We start from the raw sequence: 26,192 nt of genomic DNA on the forward strand, positions 1-26,192 counted from the left end.
AAGTCATTGAAAGCGATCAGGGTTCCCATTTTACTGGAGAGATCATGTCAGAGGTAATGGCAGCGCTGGGGGTAAGTCAAGCATTGCATACTCCATCCACAGAGTAGTGGAAAAGTGGAGAGACTACATGGAACTCTTAAGCTTAAAATCCAGAAGGCAATGACAGAGACTGGTAAACCATGGACAGAATGCCTTCTTCTAGCTTTGTTTTCAGTAAGATATACCCCAAACAGGAAGACAGGACTGTCACCGTATGAGGTTCTGTTTGGCAGGAGCCCCAATCTTGAATGTTTCTTTCCACAACAGTTGTAGCTCAAGTACCAGGACTTGACTAGCTATGTGCAGGCCTTACATGGTCTCCTTGCCAAAGTGCATTTAACTGTCTTCAGTTCTCTTCCAGACCCAGACAAGGTTCCTGGACACCATCCCTTTGTGCCAGGAGACCTGGTGTATGTGAAAAAGTTTGTGTGCAGAGATTGTCTCCAGCCGAGATTTGAAGGACTTCACACGGTGATCCTGGTTACCCCCACTGCAGTAAAACTTGAAGGAAAGAGCACCTGGATCCACGCCTCACATTGTAAAAGAGACCAAACCAGTGTTTAGTCACAGTAGTGACTGAAGGGAAATGTTGCTGTTGTTTTTGATCCTGGAACTGAGGGCTATCCTCGCCCCTACCTCTTCGGCCCCTATTGTAAATAAGAATGCTGGCCCCACTATTCTTTGGGGAAACCAAACAGCCCCAGTGAATATCTGGCGATTTGATTTCTGTGATGTAGTCAAGTGCCTCGAGACTGGACGGGTGGTAGAGGGGATCATCCAGTTTTATATATGTGTTACCAGAAATGACAACAATAATTGTTATTATTGGTCAGATGCTGTCTGGAGATGATTGGGGATATAAACCTAGTGAAGCCATGTTCCCAAGGATGGAACGGGTAGGAGTCTTTGTGAGAGAATGCATCTAACAGCCCTTCTGCAACCACTTAGGGGCTGTAAATGGGGTAGAAGCTGTCACCCCCTCCTCCTAAATCTTGAAAGCCCCCAATCTGCTGACCTGCAGACGTTTGTACTGGGAAGGCATTATAATTATGTATTTAATGGTGGATACTATGGGAATTTAGGCCATATACAGCTCCGGGATATTAGTTTCAGACCAACCAAAGCCCCTGTTACCAGTACATCTAAAACAGGCCCAGGTGAGCGTTTGCAAAATGTAGTTAATGAAGTGATCCCCATTCCAGGTCTCAGTTGGCAAGAGGTTTTCTCCATAGAAACGCAAACAGCCCCAAGGAGAAACCTATGGTTAGAATGGGTGAGATACAATGTAAGAGTCCAGAATATCTCTGTAGGATGTATTGCTTGTGCTGCTGCGAATACACACCTATACACACATGCATTGCTTTTCCTGATGACAACACCACTGCCTGTGTCATGAATCTGTTGAAAGGTCTGAAGTCCACTGATTGCCCAGATTACGTCCCACTAATTCATAAGGAACCTAAACTAAAGGTTCCAGGAGAAGTAACCGTATTAGCTGACAATTACACCTGCTATAATTCCCATGACACCACAGGTACACCAGTAGAAATCTCCGAGACAGGTTTCTGCAAAGAGAACAGTTCTCTAGATACTGATTTGCTAATTAAACATACACAATATATGTACACCAAAGATACCTGATGAACCTACCAGAAAGAGGAGAAGTCTCGATCAGCTCCACATGAGTTATGAAGAAGATCCACTAGTATATATTGATGCCATTGGAGTGCCAAGGGGGGTGCCTGACCAGTTTTAAAGCCCAGAACCAGATTTATGCTGGCTTTGCTTCTATAATCCCACAGGTGCAGATTAATAAAAATGTTGAATTGATCAATAATATATATATTACAGTGAACAAAGATTTGTTAATTATAGCTGTGATGCCTTTTAGGATATAGTTGAGGATTTGGGCACTAACACTTGTATGACCCGTACTGCAACCCGACCTAAGAGAATTACACTGAATCCTGTCCAGACAAGATCACATGTAGTGACATAAGAAGCTGACACAGGATTGTGGTTGGTGGATAGTGGGGACATTAACTTTTGGGAGTAGGCTGACAGTAATCCTTTTGGGAAGGAACTGTAGACCAGCATGTCATGTCACTCCCCACCACCAGAGAACCAACCACATCAGGTAGGGTAAGACAGATACAGGAGTATTATCCCTGGAGGCCCTCTGACTAGCTAGCTATGCAAAAACATTTGGCTGACCCTGAGAACCAACCTTTCTCATTCTACAAACAAATAATGACAATATGATGGATGTATAAGTGCACCTAGGCAGGCCTAGGTAGTTAGTGAAAGCAATCTCGACTGGCACCTTCCTCAATCAAGAAGTAGACCCACCAGAGTATGATGGTACTGATCCAGGGGAGATCCCTAAGTATGTCCCTCTCAAGAGAGTAGACAGAACCCCCCATTCTCAGATGATGCTAAGAGATTTAGTTTAGGGACAGTGGGAGAACTCCATGTGAGGTTAGTGAAGGGTTCAGCTGCCTGGAGGCCTCTCGCTAGGGGAGAGTTTCTGAGGTGTCTGGATGAAGAAATCCACCTCCCCTTTTCCCATCACATGGACAGTCTCGAAGGATCTTTCTTTAAGGGAAAAACTTAGTGTTTAGGGGGATTGTCAAGGTGAAAATATATTTTCTTATATACTTTTTGTACTGCTATATCTTAGACTGTGAAATAATAAGATTTCTCCCTCGCTTGTAGATATTAATGAAACTGTATTTAAAATGGCTGGTAACATGGCACCAGTCATGTGAAGACCAGTACCCCTCGAGCTTAGAGCTCGGGATAGTATCTCTGATGCTGGACATTAATTAACAAAATTTATCTAGGGGGGAATGTGAAGGAACAAATTATGAAAGGTTCTCCATTTTGTGCTAGATTCTCCATTTTGTGTTTTTGACTCCATTTTCTTGTTGCTTAAAGATAAATTCTGTTATTTAATTAGGTAAAAGGTTACAGCTGCCATGAAGTAACTTTATCTTGTTCACAAGCCTGGTATGCAACTAGGCTATTGTTCATAATTGGTATAAAGACCTTGAGTCTTCTGTCTCGAGCCAGATAAGAGATTCGGGGGTGTATCACTATACAAGACTGAGGCATCTGTTAGAAAAACACATACTGTGCCAAAAAGACATGACTATATCTGTAGTTTCCATTTTTTCTGTATCCTCATGGGTTAAGTTTTTCCTGCATTCTTATAGGTTAAGAACTGTGAGCGTGTTCTTATGCTGATTGGTTGAAGTATAATTTCTGTGACAATGAAAACTGATATACAAAATAAACGGGGGCCAGAGATCAGCTCGATCCCCCATACGGAGACACACGTCTCCGTCTGGTCATTTTCAGTTGCCGGCAACACCTTGTATATTAATTTGGAAATCACTGGGTTAACCGTGAAGGATAAATTTAAATCCTCCCTCTACAGTATACTTACTGGGAATGTAGTATATGTACTAAATGATGTCCTATCAGGAACGGTTGCAGGATTTGGGAATGTTTAGCTTGCAAAAAAGAAGACTGAGAGGAGACTTAATAGCTGTCTACAAATATCTCAAGGGCTGTTACATTGTAGAAGGATCATCTTTATTCTCATTTGCACAAGGAAAGACTAGAAGCAATGGGATGAAACTGAATGGGAGACACAGATTAGATATTAGAAGGGTGACAGGGTGATCAATAAGTGGAACAGGCGGCCACGAGAGGTGGTGAGTTCTCCTTCAATGGAAGTCGTCACACAGAGGCTGGACAGACATCTGTCTGAGATGGTTTAGTGAATCCTGAGCAGGGGGTTGGACCAGATGACGCAGGAGGTCCCTTCCAACTCTACCATTCTATGTTGGTGACCCAATAAAGTCCTACCAGAGTGTGGTACCCTTGATGAGGGAGGATCTAAAGTGATCCTTCACGGTTAACTCAGTGATTTCCAAATTAATCTACAGGGCATTGCCGGCAACTGAAAATGACCAGACGGAGACATGTGTCTCTGTTTGGGGGGGGGGGGGAATCAAGCAGATCTCTGGGCCCCCGTTTTATTGTGCATCATAGAAATTATACTTCAACCAATCAGCATAAGAACACGCTCACAGTTCTTAACCTATAAGAATGCAGGGAAAACTTAACCCATGAGGATACAGAATAAACAGAAACTACAGTACATATGGTCGTGTCTTCTTGGCATAGAAAAAGCATAATAACAGGTGCCTCAGGGTCCTGTATAGCGATACACCCCCGAGTCCCTTATCTGGTTCAAGAGAACACTCTGGCCTTGTAGCAGAACATAAACAATAGCTTAGTTGAATAACAGACTTGTGAACAACAAGATAAAGTTACTTCATGGCAGCTATAACCTTTTATCTAATTAAATAACAATTTATCTTTAAGCAACAAGAAAATGGAGTCAAAAGCACAAAATGGAGAATCTTTCTTAATTTGTTCCTTCACACCCTCACCCTGTGGTGCCCGAGTAGTGTTCAGTCCAAGAGGAAAAATTACAGGCGTTCAAGTAGGATGAGCCCCGTCCCATGTGGTCTTTGTAAAGACAGCCAGGCCAGCAAACAAGAGCACCCATTGACCCTCATGTCTCCACACTCACCCAGTCACCTGTGAATCCTTACAGTCGGAGACGTGAAGGGCTTTTACAGCAAGATGCAGACCCTCAAACGTAGGGGTAACAGGATAAGAGCAATTGGTGAGACCGAGCAGCTGTGAAGACTGACATTGCACCAGGATGCATCAGATGCTGATGAAGTCCCGGGCCAAGCAATGATGGTCACATGCACTCAGAACCAACTGGGGTTAACCCTTTCATTACAGAAGCCTGTGCTGCAGAAGACCCCCAAGCTGTGGGGAATCGCCCTGAACCCCAAGCTATCAGCCTCATGTCTCGAGATCCAGTGGGATCCCGCAGATCTCACAGGGTACCTTACCTTTGGGACACCGCTGGCTGCCGCTCCCATGTCCTCCCCATTTATCACTATGTGCAGAGTGTCGTCACTATCACGCCGGACCCCGAGTCTGCAGCCGGCCTAAACGGGACAGGGAATACATGACATACTGGATGTGAAGCAGAGCTACAACCCCATTCAGGAATGAGGACGTACCCGGATCCGATCCAAACTGCTGCAGTAATTCTCCCGCAAACGCTGGCCGTTCCTCAGAACCTCAGACCCAGAAACCAACCAGGTGACCCGGGAGCGGAGATCGACAGCTGTTGCCGGGAGCCCTCCACCCAAAAATGGGGCCTCGTGTGGTGGAATAGAGGTGACCCCAATATGACAAGACCCCGACCAGTGCAGGTCCAGCCGCTCCACCTTCACCTGTCAGGAAGACAATATAAAGACACGGACAAACACAAAAGGGTCCTACAGGCCTGCTCCCCATCGCGGCCCACTCACCTCGAAAACCTCATTGACCAGGAGCTCACTACTACTGAACAGGATGCCATCCGCGTAGCCCACACTCCGCTCCGCTCGCGTCCCATCACCCAGGACAGACACGTTCTTCCCACAGATGGAGTGGAACCGGTGAGAGACACTAGGGACTGGAACGGAGACAGCCAGTGAGGAGGCAATGATGGGCAATAGTCTCAGGACGACACCGCCACCTGTGGGTGGATCCATGGAGCACTGACAGCAGCGCTACAGCAGACTCACCTGGAGAGGGTGACGGGAGAGACTTGTCTGTCACATGACTCGCTGATAAACTGTTGTCTATGAGGCCACTCCCACCAGTCAGCGACACCTGGACGCACTGTCCGTACAGGTCTATGACCGCGTAGATATCTGCCAGACACGACAGGAAGTCACAGTACTAAGACATGCCACTGTGCAGAAGGGCACTTCCAGCCGGCACTCCCGCACCCGCCTCTCCCCGCCGGCACTCCCGCCTCTCCCATCCAGCAATCCAGCACCCGCCTCTCCCCGCTGGTACACTCGCACCACTTGCACCCGCCTCTTCTTTCTGGCTCTCTCGCCTCTTCCAGCCGGCACTCCCACACCCTCCTCCCTGCCGGAACTCCCACCTCTCCCAGCCGGCACTCCCGCACCCGCCTCTCCCCGCCGGCACTCCCGCCTCTCCCATCCAGCAATCCAGCACTCGCCTCTCCCCGCTGGTACACTCGCACCACTTGCACCCGCCTCTTCTTTCTGGCTCTCTCGCCTCTTCCAGCCGGCACTCCCGCACCCGCCTCTCCCTGCCGGCACTCCCACACCCTCCTCCCTGCCGGAACTCCCACCTCTCCCAGCCGGCACTCCCGCACCCGCCTCTCCCCACCAGCACTCCCGCCTCTCCCAGCCAGAAATCCCACACCCGCCTCTTCCCGCCAGTACACCCACACTACTTGCACCCGCCTCTTCTTTCTGGCTCTCTTGCCTCTTCCAGCCGGCACTCCCACACCCTCCTCCCTGCCGGAACTCCCACCTCTCCCAGCCGGCACTCCCGCACTCGCCTCTCCCCACCAGCACTCCCGCCTCTCCCAGCCAGAAATCCCACACCCGCCTCTTCCCACCAGTACACCCACACTACTTGCACCCGCCTCTTCTTTCTGGCTCTCTCGCCTCTTCCAGCCGGCCCTCCCGCATTCACCTCTCCCCGCTGGCACTCCCGTGCAGGCCACTCCTTGGTCTTCGCCATTGATGTAATAGTGCAGATCTCCTCTGGTGGTTTTCATCATCCCAATCCTTGATCCCGATCCCAGGGAGTCCAGATCACAGCCATAGTTATTCCTCAGTGTGTTACCATCCTGCATGATGGCCGTGCCGCTAATGGGGGGAGAAGACAGTGAGCGGCTGTTCTGTGGGGACCATGTCCAACAATCAGGGTTCAGCACTCACCTCAGCATCCACGTGTCATAGTCGATGTCAGTCATGGTGTTGGGGAACTCCAGGTCCTCCGGGCGGATCGCTGTGACTCCTGCAATGCCACCACATGTTACAGACCTACAGGCACATACAGGGGAGGGGGCATCAGCTGAAGAACGGGGCGCTCACCTGCCTCTATGGACCCGGACCAGCGATCCACCATCTTCTGAATGACAATCTCAAATAGTTCGCCGTCCCTCAAAGGCCTTAAGAGAAATAAAACGATGAGGAATGCAAGGAGAAGTCAGGACCACCACGGAGTACTCCCACTCACCGGCTAGACATGACGATGGCATCATTGAATTCACTGCGGGAATTGTTCCTTAGGGCGGTGCGCCCCCCGTTAGTGATGAGGGCGTTACTGCCGTGCAGTTGGTGGAAGCGAAGGTCAGAAAGCGACTGCTGAGTGCAGGGTGTCCCGGGCGTGAGGGCAAGAACCTCGTCATCTTCTCCAGGCAGAAGACCCGCATCTGCAAGAACAAAGCACGATTACATGTAGAGATCCCTGTGAATACACAGCATTGTATCTTCATTATGCCAGACGTAACTTGTGGAGGCCCAGAATCATAAACTGTTGTCTGAAGTAGTGACTCTTCAGGATCTCAGCTTAGGGGGCTACGGACCCGGCTGGAAGAACACAGGACTGCGTCATTGACCATCACTGAAACCCCAGAGACTTCTTAAAGAATCCAGGCTGGGACAATCGGTTCACCTGGCCGTCTAATGGTTAGATGGAGACCTGGAGAGGAGTACAAGCCACAGTGTCTTGCACCCACAGTGAAATTTGGTGGAGGATCGGTGATGATCTGTGGATGGTTCAGCAAGACTGGAATTGGGCAGGTTAATCTTTGCGAAGGACGTATGAATGAAGCCGCATACAAGGTTATCCTGGAAAAACAGTTGATTCCTTCTGCTCAGGCAATGTTCCCCAACTCTGAGGACTGGTGTTTCCAGCAGGACAATGCGCCATGCCACACAGCTAGGTCAATCAAGATGTGGATGAAGGACCACCACATCAAACCCTGTCATGGGCAGCCCAATCTCCAGACCTGATCCCCATTGAAAACCTCTGGAATATAATCGGGAGGAAGATGGATAGTCACAAGCCATCAAAGAAGAACTGCTGACATTATTGTACCAGGAGTGGCATAAGGTCACCCAGAAGCAGTGTGAAAGACTGGTGGAAAGCTGCCAAGACGCTTGAAAGCTGGGATTAACAATCATGGTTATTCCACAATTTATTGATTTCTGAACTCTTCCTGAGGTAAAACATTAGTATTGTTGTTTCTAAATGATCATGAACTTGTTTTTCTGCATTATTTGAGGTCTGCAAGCAATGCATTTTTTTGTTATTTTGAACATTTCTCATTTTCAGAAAATAAATACAAAATTTATTGCTTGGAACTTCGGAGACATGTGGTCAGTAGTTTATAAAAGAACAATTTATATTTTACTCAAAAATATAAATAGAAAAATCAGAGAAACTGAACATTTTGCAGTGGTCTCTTCATTTTTGCCAGAGCTGTATATACAGGAGTACATGCAGAGCCCCCACCCCAGACCACTACACTGGGGGAAATAAGTATTCGATCCCTTGCTGATTTTGTAAGTTTGCCCACTGACAAAGATATGAACAGTCTATAATTTTAAGGGTAGCTTAATTTTAACACAGAGATAGAATATAAAAAATAAAATCCAGAAAATCACATTGTATAAATTTTATAAACTTATTTGCATTTTGCAGTGAGAAATAAGTATTTGATCTTCTACCAACCTGTCATGAAGTCCCAGCGTATGTCAGGGATCCCACCAATAATATGTCATGGATCACAGGCAGGACACCTTTATCATCCCCACCACTCACACCAATTTGTCATGAACCGGGGTTGTTTGGTTGCCCCTGGTTCTTTTCTGGAGTAGATTTATCTATATCCCACTTCCCAGTTCCGGTTTGGAACCTGCAGCTCTCTGGCGACCTCCTTTCCCTCAGGTCAGTCAGGGTACTGCACCTAGGATAATTAGTCACCAGAAAGGCTGCCTTACTTGGTACTGGCTAATGGGCACACTGCAGCGAGGGCGATATAACTACTCCCACTCTGGCGGGAACAATAATTATCGATGCCGCTGGTCGCTACAAAGCCCCCCAATCACACAAGACAAATTCCAGTGCCACCAGCTCTGATTTCCTAATTATTAACGGGTCCAGAGCCAACCCAGTTTAGTAGCTAATTCACTTCAGAGGACGCGACAGTTCATTATAGAGCAAGGAGAGACAAGCTAGGAGTTTTATATTTTACTCCAAAAAGGTAGGCAGTGTTTACAAAGTATAAAAAATTATTATAAAGAAGACAAATATCATATGTACAATACAATTACAAATAAAATGGGATTAACGTTGAAAAATCACTTACATTTCGTTATGTAATTTTATCTCACGGCCGATCGTGTGCTGTGGAGGAGGGGATACATCAAGATGCATAGCTGGCATCTGTATCTCAGTTAGACCCAGGACAAAGTCACATGAAGACCCCTGCTTCACTTAGTTATTTCCTAGCCTAAAACCAAAGCCCTCCCCTTGTGGTGACCTCACTTAGAGGCTGAAACCTCCGTTTTTACTTCGTGTTATGATAACCATTTTTATGCCTAGCTCGCTGTATGAATCTTGTATACGAAAGTCACAATGATCAGGAGGTGCACCACATTGGGGCGATTCTTTTCAGTGTAAATACGACGTAGTTACATGACCCGCTTATGGAGAAATCTGCACTTTGCACTCGTTGGGTTTAGCTTCTAGCGATTTCAGGGAGTTAGAGATCCCTCGATGGACATCCGGAATATATTTTTTATATCTCTAGCCCTGATCGGTGCCAATATATATAACCTTGAAAGAACAATAGAAGCTCATGATTTCTATACCAGTTTCAACCAGTACCTAGGGGGGAGGGGGAGTGAGTAGGGTAGGGAGACTTGTCTGCTGCAGGTAAAAGCCATAAAACTGCTCAGTGGGCTGCTACACATTGGTATCAAGTTGCACAGAGTATGTCTGCCATAGAGCTTTGTTCTTGTATCAGCGAATGCAGTGGGGGAGAAAGGGGGGTTGAATCTGCAGAGTGTGTCTGCGTCATGGTACCTTCTAGAACTAAACTCACAATATGGCATTTTTACATTATCGTGACAACCATTAAGAGTTTTGGCTCCTACAGATGAGTTAGATGCTCCTAATCAACTCATTATCTGCATTAAAGACAGCGGTCTTACATAGTCACCTTTATAAAAGACTCCTGTCCACAGACTCAATTAATCAGTCAGACTCTAACCTCTACAACATGGGCAAGACCAAAGAGTTTTATAAGGATGACAAAATCATAGACCTGTATAAAGCTGGAATGGGCTACAAAAACATAAGTAAGACGCTGAGTGAGAAGGAGACAACTGTTGGTGTAATAGAAAGAAAATGGAAGAAATACAAAATGACTGTCAATCGACATCGATCTGGGGCACCATGTAAAATCTCATGTCGTGGGGTATCCTTGATCATGAAGAAGGTGAGAGATCAGCATAAAACTACACTTGGGGAACTTGTTAATGATCTTAAAGCAGCTGGGACCACAGTCACCAAGAAAACCATTGGTAACACATTACACTGTAAAGGTGTAAAATCCTGCAGTACCCGCAAGGTCCCCCTGCTCAAGAAGGCACCTGTGCAGGCCCATCTGAAGTTTCCCAATGAACATCTGGAGGATTATGTGAGTGATTGGGAGAAGGTGCTGTGGTCAGATGAGACAAAAATTGAGATCTTTGGCATTAACTTAACTTGCCGTGTTTGGGTCATAGGCAGCAAAGAACACCGTCCCCACTGTCAAGCATGGAGGTGGAAACATTATGTTTTGGGGGTGTTTCTCTGCTAAGGGCACAGGACTACTTTACCGCATAAATGGGAGAATGGATGACGCCATGTACAGTAAGATCCTGAGTGACAACCTCCTTCCCTCCGCCAGGACATTAAAAATGGGTTGCAGCTGGTTCTTCCAGCAAGACAATGACCCCAAACATACAGCCGAGGCAACAAAGGAGTGTCTCAAAAAGAAGTACATTAAGGTCATGGAGTGGCCTAGCCAGTCTCCAGACCTTAATCCCATAGAAAACTTATGGAGGGAGTTGAAGCTCTGAGTTACCAAGCGACAGCCCCAAAATCTTAAAGATTTAGAGATGATCTGCAAAGAGGAGCGTGTTGTACAACGCTTGTAACACTGGGGCCAGGACAGAGCCATGTTGTACCCCACTTGTAACACTGGGGCCAGAAAAGAGCCTTGTTGTACTCTATTTGAAACAAACACTTTTCCAATTGGATGTACAACCACTCATCACCACTCTTTCAGTATGATGACTGGGCCAGTTATGAATCCACCTAACAGTAGCCTTGTCAATCCCATACTGTTTTCATTAGGGATAGTATGAGATACTTTATCAAACGCTTTGCTGAAGTCGAGATATACTATATCTACCACATTTCCCTGATCCACCCAGTCAGTGATTCCATCATAGAAGGAAATTACACTAGTCTGGCATGACTCGTTTGCTACAAACCCATGCTGGCTCTGGTTAATTATTGTATTCTTATTCTAGTACGTACATACATGCTGTTTAATAATTTGTTCACAGATTTTTCCTGGTGTAGAAGTAAGGCTCACTGGCCTTCACCAATCTTCTGGGACTTCTCCTGCTCTCCAGGATCCAGGATTCTGGCTAGTGATTCTGCAATTTCCTCTGCTACCTCTTTCAGTACACTAGGATGTAATTCATCTTGACCAATTAGATGTAAATTCATATAACTTAGATAAGTGTTCCCTCACTATCTCTCTGTTTATAGATAGTGTGGATTCTTTTATTCCTTCTATGGCACTGCGAAGATCAGTTGATGTTTGAGAAAACCAGATGTAAAATAGGAATTTAAAAGTCTGTCCTTCTCAACATAATTGTTTGACCACTTCATCCTTTTCATCCCGTAAAAAAAACAATAGCATCTTTGACATGCCCCCAATATCCTTTTTTACGGCTGATGTAAAGGATACATCCATACCTTCAAATCTATCCAGATGGATTATAGTAAACACTTACAATAGTGTCCTTTCTGTTCTTCTCTCCTTATATTCTTACCCAAACAGTTTATGCAGAGCTACCATTCTCTGAAGCTTGGATCTCTGTGCAGATATATGCTTTCCTAACAAACAATGCAACATCTCCTCCTCCTTGTTAATCCTATTTCTAATCAATAAGTTGTAGCCTTCAAGGTTTGCATTCCATCATGTGCATCATCCCACCATGTTTCAGTGATGACTATGGCATCATAGATCTCTTCCTGTGTTAGCAGCTCCAGATCTCCTTGCCGGTTTCCCATGTTCTGTGCATTTGTATAGACACATCTTAGTTTGTAGTTGGCTGCCCTTGCTCCTCTATTTTCAGAGTTTGTTGTTTTTGTTCTTTATTTCCACTTCTAATAGGTTCTCAAAATGATTAATTAGCAGCATATTGTCTTCTGCCCGTATATTTCCCATCCCATACGGCTCTAGTTTAAAGCTCTACTGGTGAGTGTAGCAAGGCATTTACCAAATATGCATTTTCTTGTTTTCCTAAGACGCACCTTATGAAGATCTGAGGTTGTGGGTTGTAATAATCACCTAGGCAGGTTAACGATGCCACTCGCTTTACTACTTCTGTCCATGGTTATACAGAAAATCCAGGTAGATGGCCAAAATACAATGTCCTCAGTCCACAAGTTCTCAACCTGGAATCGATAATTCCACTGCTCCCATACCAGGCGATATCCACTGTCTCCCAACTTTTGGTATCTCCAGCAGGTATAGTGTGCAGTAACAGCCTATGTTCATCCAGATGATGGATATCATGACAGTAGCTCATGGAAACCCCTCCAGCCAACAATCAACCTCCAAAGTAAGTAGGCCATCCATCGATGTGCTCCACTAGTCATCCTCGATCCTCTCCCTTCGAACTCACTCTCTCAACTGCCTGATTAACCATATTGCTTATTTCCCTCCCTCCCCTTTAAACATTTGCTTTTAGCTCAAAGAATGAAGCATATTCCATAAGCCCATCACCTGGGACTGCATGTGAGACCTGTCATGGTTCCCAATGGCAAGGGAACGTAAGAAACATATAAGTAACGAACGAGCTCTCGGGTGATGGAATCTCGAGCTGACCGTGAGCTAAATCTACCACACAACTAACAGTAGCCAGGGAGCATACCTATGGCTTCCTATATGCCACGCGCCAGCCGGAGGACTAACTACGCCTGGTAGAGGAAGAAACAGACCTGGCTTACCTCTAGGGAAATACCCCCAAAAGATGATAGCAGCCCCCCACATGTAATAACGGTGAATTAAGAGGAAAAGACATACACAGTATGAAAGTAGATTTAGCAAAGAGAGGTCCACTTACTAGATAGCAGAAGGATACAAAAGAGGACTTCACGGTCAACTGAAAACCCTTTCAAAAACCATCCTGAAATTACTTTAAGACTCCTGTGTCAACCCATGACACAGGAGTGGCAATTTCAGCCCGCAAGAGCTTCCAGCTACAGAGAATTACAAAAACTGCAAACTGGACAAAAGGTACAAAACAAAAGGACAAAGTCCACTTAGCTGATCAGCAGACTAGTAGCAGGAACATGCAACCGAAGGCTCTGGTTACAATGATGACCGGCAAGAAAATGACTGGAGAGCAAGGCTAAATAGGAAACTCCCAAACACTGATGGAAGCAGGTGAACAGAAGCAGCAAAGTGCAAAAAAGTCACCAGTACCACCAGCAACCACCAGGGGAGCCCAAAAAGCGGATACACAACAGTACCCTCCCCTTAAGGAGGGGGCACCGAACCCTCACAAGAACCGCCAGGGCGATCTGGATGAGCCCTATGAAAGGCACGAACCAAATCCGAGGCATGAACATCAGAGGCAGTTACCCAAGAATTATCTTCCTGACCATAGCCTTTCCATTTAACCAGATATTGAAGTCTCCGTCTGGAAATACGGGAGTCCAAGATCTTCTCTACGACGTACTCCAATTCACCCTCCACCAGCACAGGAGCAGGAGGTTCAGTAGAAGGAACCACCGGTACCTCATATCTCCGCTACAACGACCGATGGAACACATTATGGATAGCGAAAGATGCCGGGAGGTCCAAACGAAAGGAAACAGGGTTAAGAATCTCCAAAATCCTATAAGGACCGATGAACCGAGGCTTAAATTTGGGAGAAGAAACCCTCATAGGGACAAAACGGGAAGACAACCACACCAAGTCCCCAACGCGAAGGTGGGGACCAACACGACGACGACGGTTAGCAAACTGCTGAGTCCTCTCCTGGGACAATTCCAAATTATCCACCACTTGTCCCCAAATCCGATGCAACCGATCCACCACCGCATCCACTCCAGGACAATCCGAAGACTCAACCTGACCAGATGAAAAACGCGGATGAAACCCTGAATTGCAAAAGAAAGGAGAAACCAAAGTGGCAGAACTAGCCCGATTCTTAAGAGCAAACTCCGCCAACGGCAGAAAGGCAACCCAATCATCCTGATCCGCAGACACAAAACACCTCAAATAAGTCTCCAAAGTTTGATTAGTTCGCTCCGTCTGGCCATTGGTCTGAGGATGTAATGCAGACGAAAAGGACAAATCAATGCCCAACCTGGCACAGACGGCCCGCCAAAATCTAGACACGAACTGGGTACCCCTGTCAGAAACGATGTTTTCCGGAATACCATGCAAGCGAACCACATTTTGAAAAAACAGAGGGACCAACTCAGATGAGGAAGGCAACTTAGGCAATGGCACCAAATGAACCATTTTAGAAAAACGGTCACACACCACCCAGATGACAGACATCTTCTGAGAAACAGGGAGATCCGAGATAAAGTCCATAGAGATGTGCGTCCAAGGCCTCTTCGGAATAGGCAAGGGAAACAACAACCCACTAGCCCTAGAACAACAAGGCTTGGCCCGAGCACACACATCGCAAGACTGCACAAAAACACGCACATCTCGAGACAGGGAAGGCCACCAGAAGGATCTAGCCACCAAATCTCTGGTGCCAAAAATTCCCGGATGACCTGCCAGAGTAGAAGAATGAACTTCCGAGATGACTCTAGTGGTCCACTCGTCAGGAACAAACAGTCTACCAGACGGACAACGATCAGGTCTATCCGCCTGAAATTCTTGCAAAGCACGTCGCAAATCTGGAGAGACAGCAGACAAAACCACTCCATCCTTAAGGACACCAGCAGGTTCAGAATTCCCAGGAGAGTCAGGCTCAAAACTCCTAGAAAGAGCATCTGCTTTCACATTCCTAGAACCCGGTAAGTACGAGACCACAAAATTAAACCGGGAAAAGAACAACGACCAACGTGCCTGTCTAGGATTCAGGCGCCTGGCAGACTCCAAATAAATTAAATTCTTGTGATCAGTCAAAACTACCACCTGATGTCTGGCACCCTCAAGCCAATGACGCCACTCCTCAAATACCCACTTCATGGCCAAAAGCTCCCGATTACCAACATCATAGTTTCGCTCGGGGGCCGAAAATTTTCGCGAAAAGAACGCACAAGGTCTCATCACTGAGCAGTCGGAACTTTTCTGCGACAAAACCGCCCCCGCTCCGATCTCGGAAGCATCGACCTCAACCTGAAAGGGAAGAGAAACATCAGGCTGGCGCAACACAGGGGCAGACAAAAAGCGGCGCTTAAGCTCCCGAAAGGCCTCCACGGCAGCAGGGGACCAATTGGCAACATCAGCACCCTTTTTAGTCAAATCCGTCAGAGGTTTAGCAACGCCAGAAAAACCAGCTATAAATCGACGATAAAAATTAGCAAAGCCCAAGAATTTCTGGAGACTCTTCAGAGAAGTAGGCTGCGTCCAGTCGTAAATAGCCCGAACCTTGACAGGGTCCATCTCAATAGAAGAAGGGGAAAAAATATACCCCAAAAATGAAATTTTTTGAACCCCAAAAACACACTTTGAACCCTTTACACACAAAGAATTCTCCCGCAAAACCTGAAAAACCCTCCTGACCTGCTGAACATGAGACTCCCAGTCATCAGAAAAAATCAAAATATCATCCAAGTACACAATCATAAATTTATCCAAATATTCACGGAAAATATCATGCATTAAGGACTGAAAGACAGAAGGTGCATTAGAAAGGCCGAAAGGCATTACCAAATACTCAAAATGGCCCTCAGGCGTATTAAATGCGGTCTTCCACTCATCCCCCTGCTTAATTCGCACCAAATTATACGCCCCACGAAGATCAATCTTAGAGAACCACTTAGCCCCCCTTATGCGAGCAAACAAATCAGTCAGCAAAGGCAACGGATACTGATATTTGACTGTAATTTTATTCAGGAGACGATAATCAAAACAAGGCCTCAGAGAGCCATCCTTTTTAGAGACAAAGAAAAACCCAGCTCCTAAAGGTGATGAAGAAGGACGAATATGTCCCTTTTCCAGGGACTCCTTAACATACTCTCGCATGGCAGCATGCTCAGGTACAGATAGGTTAAACAAACGACCCTTTGGAAATTTACTGCCAGGAATCAGATCTATGGCGCAATCACACTCTCTGTGGGGAGGGAGAGAACCAATCTTAGGCTCTTCAAAAATATCACGATAATCAGACAAAAATGCCGGAATCTCAGATGGAATAGATGACGAAATGGACACCATAGGAGTGTCCCCATGAGCCCCCCCGACATCCCCAGCTTAACACAGACATAGCCTTCCAGTCAAGGACTGGGTTATGAGACTGTAACCATGGTAATCCAAGCACCAAAACATCATGTAAATTGTACAACACAAGGAAGCGAATCACCTCCTGATGGTCTGGAGTCATACGCATAGTCACTTGCGTCCAGAACTGTGGTTTATTACAAGCCAAAGGTGTAGAATCAATACCCTTCAGAGGTATAGGGACTTCCAGAGGCTCTAAATCAAACCCATAGCGCCTTGCGAAGGACCAGTCCATAAGACTCAGAGCGGCGCCAGAGTCCACATAGGCATCCACGGTAATAACTGATAATGAACAAATCAAGGTTACAGACAAAATAAATTTGGACTGTAAAGTGCCAATTGAAATGGACTTGTCAACCTTCCTAGTACGTTTAGAGCATGCCGATATAACATGAGCAGAATCACCACAATAGAAGCATAAGCCATTTCTACGCCTATAATTCTGCCGCTCGCTTCTGGACATAACTCTGTCACATTGCATTTTCTCTGGCGTCTCTTCAGAAGATACCGCCAAATGGTGCACGGGTTTGCGCTCCCGCAAACGCCGATCAATCTGAATTGCCATTGTCATGGACTCATTCAGACCTGTAGGCGCAGGGAACCCGACCATAACATCTTTAACGGCATCAGAAAGGCCCTCTCTGAAATTTGCCGCTAGGGCACACTCATTCCACTGAGTAAGCACAGACCACCTACGAAATTTTTGGCAGTATATCTCCGCTTCATCTTGCCCTTGAGATAGGGCTATCAAAGCTTTTTCAGCTTGAATCTCCAAATTAGGTTCCTCATAAAGCAACCCTAAAGCCAGGAAAAACGCATCCACATTGAGCAACGCAGGATCCCCTGGTGCCAATGAAAATGCCCAATTTTGAGGGTCACCTCGCAGCAAAGAGATTACAATCTTAACCTGCTGGACAGGATCTCCTGAGGAGTGAGGTCTGAGAGAAAGGAATAATTTACAATTATATTTGAAATTCAGAAACCGAGATCTATCTCCGGAAAACACCTCTGGTGTAGGGATTTTAGGTTCAGAAATAGGAGCATGTATAACAAAATCTTGTAAATTTTGAACCTTCGTAGCAAGATTATTTAAACCTGCAGCCAAACTCTGAGGGTCCATCCTTAAACAGGTGAGCTCAGAGCCATTCAAGGATTATAAGGAGAGAAAGGCAAAGGCTGTAATTAAAGCTGAAATACAACTGATCCAACTATGGAGCAAGCATAGAGGAAAAAGGGAAAAAAAAAAAAAAATTTACAGACTTCTTTTTTCTCTCCTTTCTTCTGCCAATAAGTTTAACACAGGCCGGTCATACTGTCATGGTTCCCAATGGCAAGGGAACGTAAGAAACATATAAGTAACGAACGAGCTCTCGGGTGATGGAATCTCGTGCTGACCGTGAGCTAAATCTACCACACAACTAACAGTAGCCAGGGAGCATACCTACGGCTTCCTATATGCCACGCGCCAGCCGGAGGACTAACTACGCCTGGTAGAGGAAGAAACAGACCTGGCTTACCTCTAGGGAAATACCCCAAAAGATGATAGCAGCCCCCCACATGTAATAACGGTGAATTAAGAGGAAAAGACATACACAGTATGAAAGTAGATTTAGCAAAGAGAGGTCCACTTACTAGATAGCAGAAGGATACAAAAGAGGACTTCACGGTCAACTGAAAACCCTTTCAAAAACCATCCTGAAATTACTTTAAGACTCCTGTGTCAACTCATGACACAGGAGTGGCAATTTCAGCCCGCAAGAGCTTCCAGCTACAGAGAATTACAAAAACTGCAAACTGGACAAAAGGTACAAAACAAAAGGACAAAGTCCACTTAGCTGATCAGCAGACTAGTAGCAGGAACATGCAACCGAAGGCTCTGGTTACAATGATGACCGGCAAGGAAATGACTGGAGAGCAAGGCTAAATAGGAAACTCCCAAACACTGATGGAAGCAAGTGAACAGAAGCAGCAAAGTGCAAAAAAGTCACCAGTACCACCAGCAACCACCAGGGGAGCCCAAAAAGCGGATACACAACAGAGACCCCTGTGGTGACGGCTCCCCTGGGTCTACAATCCCAATCCACAAAGTGGGCCTAGCGGCTGTAAGAACAATGGAATGCTAGAGTTCCTTCATTACTACTCTTGGGTTTGGCCTTATGTATGGATAAGATCCAGCTTGCTTGTCTTCCTCTGCTTACTGTCACTGAATGGAAACATTGATTCCTGAGGATGAACTGACGAGCAAGAAAATCACTAATAAAACACAGCAAGAAAATATCTAATACAATAATATTGACGTAATCAATGCTCCGTGCTGGAAACATTCGGCAATCTGTAGAGCTATGGTCTCCACTCTACGTCCAATAGTCTTTAGTAATTGGCCAACTTCTCATACAACCCATCTCTAGCAAGGAGTCCATAATACAAGTAACTCCTTTCATGGTCAAGAAACCCAAAATGTTGCTCACGGCACCATCGACCTAGCAGGTTATTCACCTTTGGGTTTAATCTCATAAGTAAATTTCCAACCACGGGGAGGATGGATGAGAGGACGACCAGTGCTCCCCGCTACTTCACTTTCCGACCTAAGTGGTCGAAGTCTCTGTCTACATGTACGGTACATAGAAAGGAGCGGCTCTTCAAACATTCTGAATAGTTATTTCTACTTGGTCATTAGATTCTGCAGGAACACTGAAAAGTAGTACACACCCCGCAGAGCCCCCACCACAATCCCCTCCACACCCCTATATACGAGTACATGTAGTACACACCCCGCAGAGCCCCCACCACAATCCCCTCCAGACCCCTAAATACGAGTACATGTAGTACACACCCCGCAGATCCCCCACCACAATCCCCTCCAGACCCCTATATGCGAGTACATGTAGTACATACCCCGCAGAGCCCCCACCACAAACCCCTCCAGACCCCTATACATGAGTACATGTAGTGCATACCCCACAGAGCCCCCACCACAATCCCCTCCACACCCCTATACACGAGTACATGTAGTGCACACCCCGCAGAGCCCCACCACACCCCTATATACGAGTACATGTAGTACACACCCCGCAGAGCCCCCACCACAATCCCCTCCACACCCCTATATAGGAGTACATGTAGTACACACCCCGCAGAGCCCCCACCACAATCCCCTCCACACCTATATACGAGTACATGTAGTACACACCCCGCAGAGCCCCCACCACAATCCCCTCCAGACCCCTAAATACGAGTACATGTAGTACATACCCCGCAGAGCCCCACCACAATCCCCTCCAGACCCCTATATACGAGTACATGTAGTACATACCCCGCAGAGCCCCCACCACAAACCCCTCCAGACCCCTATACATGAGTACATGTAGTGCACACCCCACAGAGCCCCCACCACAATCCCCTCCACACCCCTATACACAAGTACATGTAGTGCACACCCCGCAGAGCCCCACCACACCCCTATATACGAGTACATGTAGTACACACCCCGCAGAGCCCCCACCACAATCCCCTCCACACCCCTAAATACGAGTACATGTAGTACATACCCCGCAGAGCCCCCACCACAATCCCCTCCAGACCCCTATATACGAGTACATGTAGTACATACCCCGCAGAGCCCCCACCTCAATCCCCTCCAAACCCCAATATACGAGTACATGTAGTGCATACCCCGCAGAGCCCCCACCACAATCCCTCCAGACCCCTAAATATGAGTACATGTAGTACATACCTCACAGAGCCCCCACCACAATCCCCTCCAGACCCCTATATACGAGTACATGTAGTGCATTCCCCACCACAATCCCCTCCAGACCCCTATATATGTGTACATGTAATGCATCCCCACCACAATCCCCTCCAGACCCCCATATATGAATACATGTAGTGCACACCCTGCTGAGTCCCCTCCACACCCCTATATACGAGTACATGTAGTGCACCCCCACAGAGCCCTCATCACAATCCCCTTCAGACCCCTTTACATGAGTACATGTAGTGCACACCCCGCAGAGCCCCCACCACAATCCCCTCCACACCCCTATATACGAGTACATGTAGTGCACCCCCAGAGCCCTCATCACAATCCCCTTCAGACCCCTTTACATGAGTACATGTAGTGCACACCCTGCAGAGCCCCCACCACAATCCCCTCCAGACCCCTATATACGAGTTCATTTAGTGCACACCCCGCAGAGCCCCCACCACAATCCTCTCCAGACCCCATACACGAGTACAAGTATTATACACCCAGCAGAGCCCCTATCACAATCCCCTCCAGACCCCTATATACGAGTACATGTAGTGCACACCCCGCAGAGCCCCCATCACAATCACCTCCAGACCCCTATATACGAGTACATGTAGTGCATTCCCCACAGAGCCCCCACCACAATCCCATCTAGACCCCTACATACAATTACATGTAGTGCATCCCCACCACAATCCCCTTCACACCCCTATGGGTACATGTAGTGCACACCCCGCAGAGCCCCATCACAATCCCCTCCACATCCTTATATATGAGTACATGTAGTTCACATCACATAATCCCACCACAATCCCCTCCAGACCCCTATATACAAGTACATGTAGTACACACCCCGCAGAGCCCCCACTACAATCCCCTCCAGACCGCATATGTCACGATAATGTAAAAATGTCATTGTGAGTTTGGTTTCAGAAGGTTACATGGCTTTCCAGAGACACGCTGCGGGCCATTCCGATCCCCCCCTCTTTTCTCTCTATGACTGCTGCTTGTGTGTGGAATCCAAAACCCCTTGCTTTCCCTCCCACTAAAAGAATTTTTATAGCTCTATGCTGGGCAGACAATTCTCCCTAGACTCCTCATTCCCCCCCTCCCATCGAAAACTGGCCAAAACTGGTACTTTCTTTGTTGAGATTCTTTGTTCTATTAATGTGATATATAGAGGCACCGATCCGGGCTAGGGATATAAGAGTTATATATTCCGGATGTCCATCGATAGATCTATCACTCACCGAAAGAGCAAGCAGCTAAACGCAACGAGGGCAAAGCGTGGATTTCTTCTTAAGCATTTCATGTAATTGTGCCGTGCTTACATTTAAAAGAATCGCCCGGAAGTGGTGAACCCCAGGAACCTGGTGTAGTTCGTATACGAGATTCCTACAGAGACATATGCATAAAAATAGTTTTCATATTCTAAGTAAAGGGGAGGTGCCAGCCTCTAAGTGATGTCACCATAGGGGGAGTGCCTGGGTTTTGGCCAAGAATAACTTAGTGAGACAGCATTCTTGCAGTGTCTTTGTGTCCGGGGCCTAGCTGTGTACAGATGTGATAGGCATCTAGATGTGTGTATCCTACAAAGGCCACAGCCAGCTATGATGATTTAAAATGATCTGAATGACCTGTAAGTGTTCTTTTCAATTTTAATCCCATTTTATTTGTAATCTGTATAGTACATATGATATTGTCTCCTTTATAATATCTTTTTATACTTTGTAAACACTGCCTACCTTTTTTTTTTTTTTTTTTGGAGTAAAGTATAAAATTACTAGCTTGTCTTTCCAGGTTCTAAACGAACTGTCGCGTCCTCTGAAGTGAATTACGCTACTGATTTGGGTTGGCTCTGGACCCTTTAATCCTTGGAAAATCGGAGCTGGTGGCAGCATGCTTTGTTTTGTGTGTTTGGGAGGCTTTGTAGCTATGGCGGCGTTGATAATTATTGTTCCCGTCTGAGTGGGAGTAGTTATATCGCCCTCGCTGCAGAGTGCCCAATAGCCAGTACATAGCAGGCAGCCTTTCTGGTGACTAATTATCCTAGGTGCAGTACCCTGACTGACCTCAGGGTAAGGGGGGGGGCGCCAGAGAGCTGCAAGTTCCAGAGCGGAACTGGGAAGTGAGATATAGATAAATACCCTTCAGAAGGAACCAGGGGCAACCAAACAACCCCGGTTCATGACAAATTGGTGTGAGCAGTGGGGATGATAAAGGTATCCTCCCTGTGAACCGTGACAGATGGTGGCAGCATGGTGGGATTCCTGACACCATACATGAATACATGTAGTGCACACTTCGCAGAGCCCCCACCACAATCCCATCGAGACCCCTACATGCAATTACAAGTAGAGCACCCCCACCACAATCCCCTCCACACCCCTATATAATACATCTACTGTAGTTCACATCCCACAGAACCCCACCACAATCCCCTCCAGATCCCATACATGAATACATGTAGTGCACACCCATCAGAGCCCCCACCACAATCCCCTCCACACCCCTATATACGAGTACATGTAGTTCACCCCCCCTGCAGAGTCCACAACACCCCCCCAGAGGGACTCTCACCTGCTTCCTCCACGATGGTGGCTTGTGCCGCTTGACCGTATAAATCCACCACAGCAAACACGTTGGGGGGAACGTTCCAGGCAGCAACACCCTGAGCAACGCCATTAACAAAGAAGTTCAAGGTGCCATCCTCTCGCCGCACAACCCCTACAGTGTCACCCGCCTGAAAGAGAAAAGCCCGGTCAGCATGCAGGACTTTATGAAGGAGGAGCATCGGCCTGCCCCGATGGGATGCGTCTGACCTTCAGCCTGTCCAGGTTGTGCCCGTATTCGTCCAGGATGGTGGTGCCGTTGTGCATGACTCCATTGCCGGTCATCATCCAAGTCCCTGCAGAGAAGCAGACATGTTAGAACTGAACGGCACGGCCTTGGCCCAGCGCAGCCTCGGCCAGGCGCAACCTCGGCCCAGCGCAGCTAGAAGAACTCACCTGAGCGCAGGTTGGTCATGGTGGACGGGAGCTGTAAATATGATGGGTTATGGGTGGTGACGCCAATCTCAATGGATCCTGCCCACTTGTCCACCATCTTATCAATCCGCACCTGAAACACCTCGTTATTATGCAGGGCTCGGTTACTGAGGACCACGCCATGGTTGAAGTCATCGGTGGCACTGGACAGGAATACAAAGACATGATCGGTCATGTTGGCTGGGGACAGCGAAGGGACAGGGCGGTGACAGTCTAGGAATACGTACTGTGGCCGGAGAGCGGTTCGGCCGCCATTCACGATTGACGCTTTCTGACCACAATTGGCATGAAACAGCAGTAGCCCAGGGTCAGAGGTCTGAGAGTTCTGGCGCCCGGCATCGGGTGAACGGGCCCGTAGGATGGCGTTATTCCTCCGCAGACGATCGGCGTGATTGTGATTGTGAACTATTGTCACCTTAACGGCCATCCCATAGAGGTCAACCACACCGTACACCACCGGGGGGGTCTGACATGAGGCCACGCCTGGAGGAGAAGCACAGGCCATCAACCACGGAGACCCTGAGGGCACCGAAAGAGATCAGTCACCTGACATCAGAAAGTACAGGACTGCAGAATTAACGATTACATGTATGATCAGCGCAGACACCACATCGTTACATACAGGACCGTGGGGTATCATCACACGTGTGATCAGCGCACACATCACAGATTGCTACATACAGGACTGTGGGGTATCATCACACGTGTGATCAGCACAGACACCACACACTGCTACATACAGGACCGCGGGGTATCATCACACGTGTGATCAGCGCAGACACCACACATCGTTACATACAGGACCGTGGGGTATCATCACACGTGTGATCAGCGCACACATCACAGATTGCTACATACAGGACTGTGGGGTATCATCACACGTGTGATCAGCACAGACACCACACACTGCTACATACAGGACCGCGGGGTATCATCACACGTGTGATCAGCGCAGACACCACACATCGTTACATACAGGACCGTGGGGTATCATTACACGTGTGATCAGCGCAGACACCACACACTGCTACATACAGGACCGTGGGGTATCATCACACGTGTGATCAACGCAGACACCACACATCGCTACATACAGAACCGCGGGGTATCATCACACGTGTGATCAGCGCAGACATCACAAATTGCTACATACAGGACTGCGGGGTATCATCACACGTGTGATCAGCACAGACATCACAGATTGCTACATAGAGGACTGCGGGGTATCATCACACGTGTGATCAGCACAGACATCACACAGCGCTACATACAGGACTGCGGGGTATCATCACACGTGTGATCAGCGCAGACATCACAGATTGCTACATACAGGACTGCGGGGTATCATCACACGTGTGATCAGCACAGACATCACAGATTGCTACATAGAGGACTGCGGGGTATCATCACACGTGTGATCAGCACAGACATCACACAGCGCTACATACAGGACTGCGGGGTATCATCACCCGTGTGATCAGCGCAGACATCACAAATTGCTACATACAGGACTGCGGGGTATCATCACACGTGTGATCAGCACAGACATCACAGATTGCTACATAGAGGACTGCGGGGTATCATCACACGTGTGATCAGCACAGACATCACACAGCGCTACATACAGGACTGCGGGGTATCATCACCCGTGTGATCAGCACAGACACCACACATCGCTACATACAGGACTGCGGGGTATCATCACACGTGTGATCAGCGCAGACATCACAGATTGCTACATACAGGACTGTGGGGTATCATCACATGTGTGATCAGCGCAGACACCACACATCGCTACATACAGGACTGCGGGGTATCATCACACGTGTGATCAGCGCAGACACCACACATCGCTACATACAGGACTGCGGGGTATCATCACACGTGTGATCAGCGCAGACATCACAGATTGCTACATACAGGACTGTGGGGTATCATCACACGTGTGATCAGCGCAGACACCACACACTGCTACATAAAGGACCGTGGGGTATCATCACACGTGTGATCAGAACAGACATCACAGATTGCTACATACTGGACCGCGGGGTATCATCACACGTGTGATCAGCACAGACATCACAGATTGCTACATACTGGACCGCCGGGTATCATCACACGTGTGATCAGCACAGACATCACAGATTGCTACATACTGGACCGCCGGGGTATCATCACACGTGTGATCAGCACAGACATCACACATCGCTACATACAGGACTGCGGGGTATCATCACACGTGTGATCAGCGCAGACATCACAAATTGCTACATACAGGACTGCGGGGTATCATCACACATGTGATCAGCACAGACATCACAGATTGCTACATACAGGACTGTGGGGTATCATCACAAGTGTAATCAGAGGGGCCGGGATCCTACCATTACAGAGCGGCCGGGGACCTCCCATTACAGAGGAGCCTGGGACCTCCCATTCATCTTCGGGAGGCTATAAGCCGGTCTCAATCCATATCTCTGCTACATGTCAGTGACAGGACGTGGACCACACTGTGTGGACGTCAGATGATGGTTTCCACTTACGGCCCCCTCTAATGGGCTCTTGTTCCCCACTTCTTCCTTTCCCGAATACAGAGGACAAATCCCCCTGATCCATCCCAATCTCAGACCACTTAGCGGGATACAAGACTAAGGCTGTACTGTGTCCCCCACGCCCCCGG

At 47.5% G+C, this 26,192-nt stretch overlaps 1 protein-coding gene across 2 annotated transcripts in view; it reads right to left on the reverse strand.

Annotated features, from left to right (window-relative positions):
- The window catches only part of NEURL4 (neuralized E3 ubiquitin protein ligase 4), a 140,992-nt gene that overhangs the window by 74,675 nt on the left and 40,125 nt on the right, over window positions 1-26,192 (reverse strand). The window contains exons 8-19 of one of the 2 annotated variants that reach the window (XM_077261431.1): window positions 23,740-23,995; window positions 23,474-23,655; window positions 23,288-23,373; window positions 23,046-23,208; window positions 7,186-7,381; window positions 7,041-7,117; window positions 6,885-6,963; window positions 6,637-6,812; window positions 5,706-5,834; window positions 5,448-5,593; window positions 5,154-5,369; window positions 4,980-5,078 (exon numbers count right to left, since the gene is read on the reverse strand). In XM_077261431.1, the coding sequence (XP_077117546.1) occupies window positions 4,980-5,078; window positions 5,154-5,369; window positions 5,448-5,593; window positions 5,706-5,834; window positions 6,637-6,812; window positions 6,885-6,963; window positions 7,041-7,117; window positions 7,186-7,381; window positions 23,046-23,208; window positions 23,288-23,373; window positions 23,474-23,655; window positions 23,740-23,995 (1,805 nt within the window). Of the gene's footprint in view, window positions 1-4,979; window positions 5,079-5,153; window positions 5,370-5,447; window positions 5,594-5,705; window positions 5,835-6,636; window positions 6,813-6,884; window positions 6,964-7,040; window positions 7,118-7,185; window positions 7,382-23,045; window positions 23,209-23,287; window positions 23,374-23,473; window positions 23,656-23,739; window positions 24,032-26,192 lie in introns of both variants that reach the window. The other variant, XM_077261432.1, reaches the window with a different exon arrangement.

This window comes from Ranitomeya variabilis, chromosome 5 (genome assembly GCF_051348905.1).
Source record: "Ranitomeya variabilis isolate aRanVar5 chromosome 5, aRanVar5.hap1, whole genome shotgun sequence".
In the NCBI taxonomy this organism is placed as follows: Eukaryota; Metazoa; Chordata; class Amphibia; order Anura; family Dendrobatidae; genus Ranitomeya; species Ranitomeya variabilis.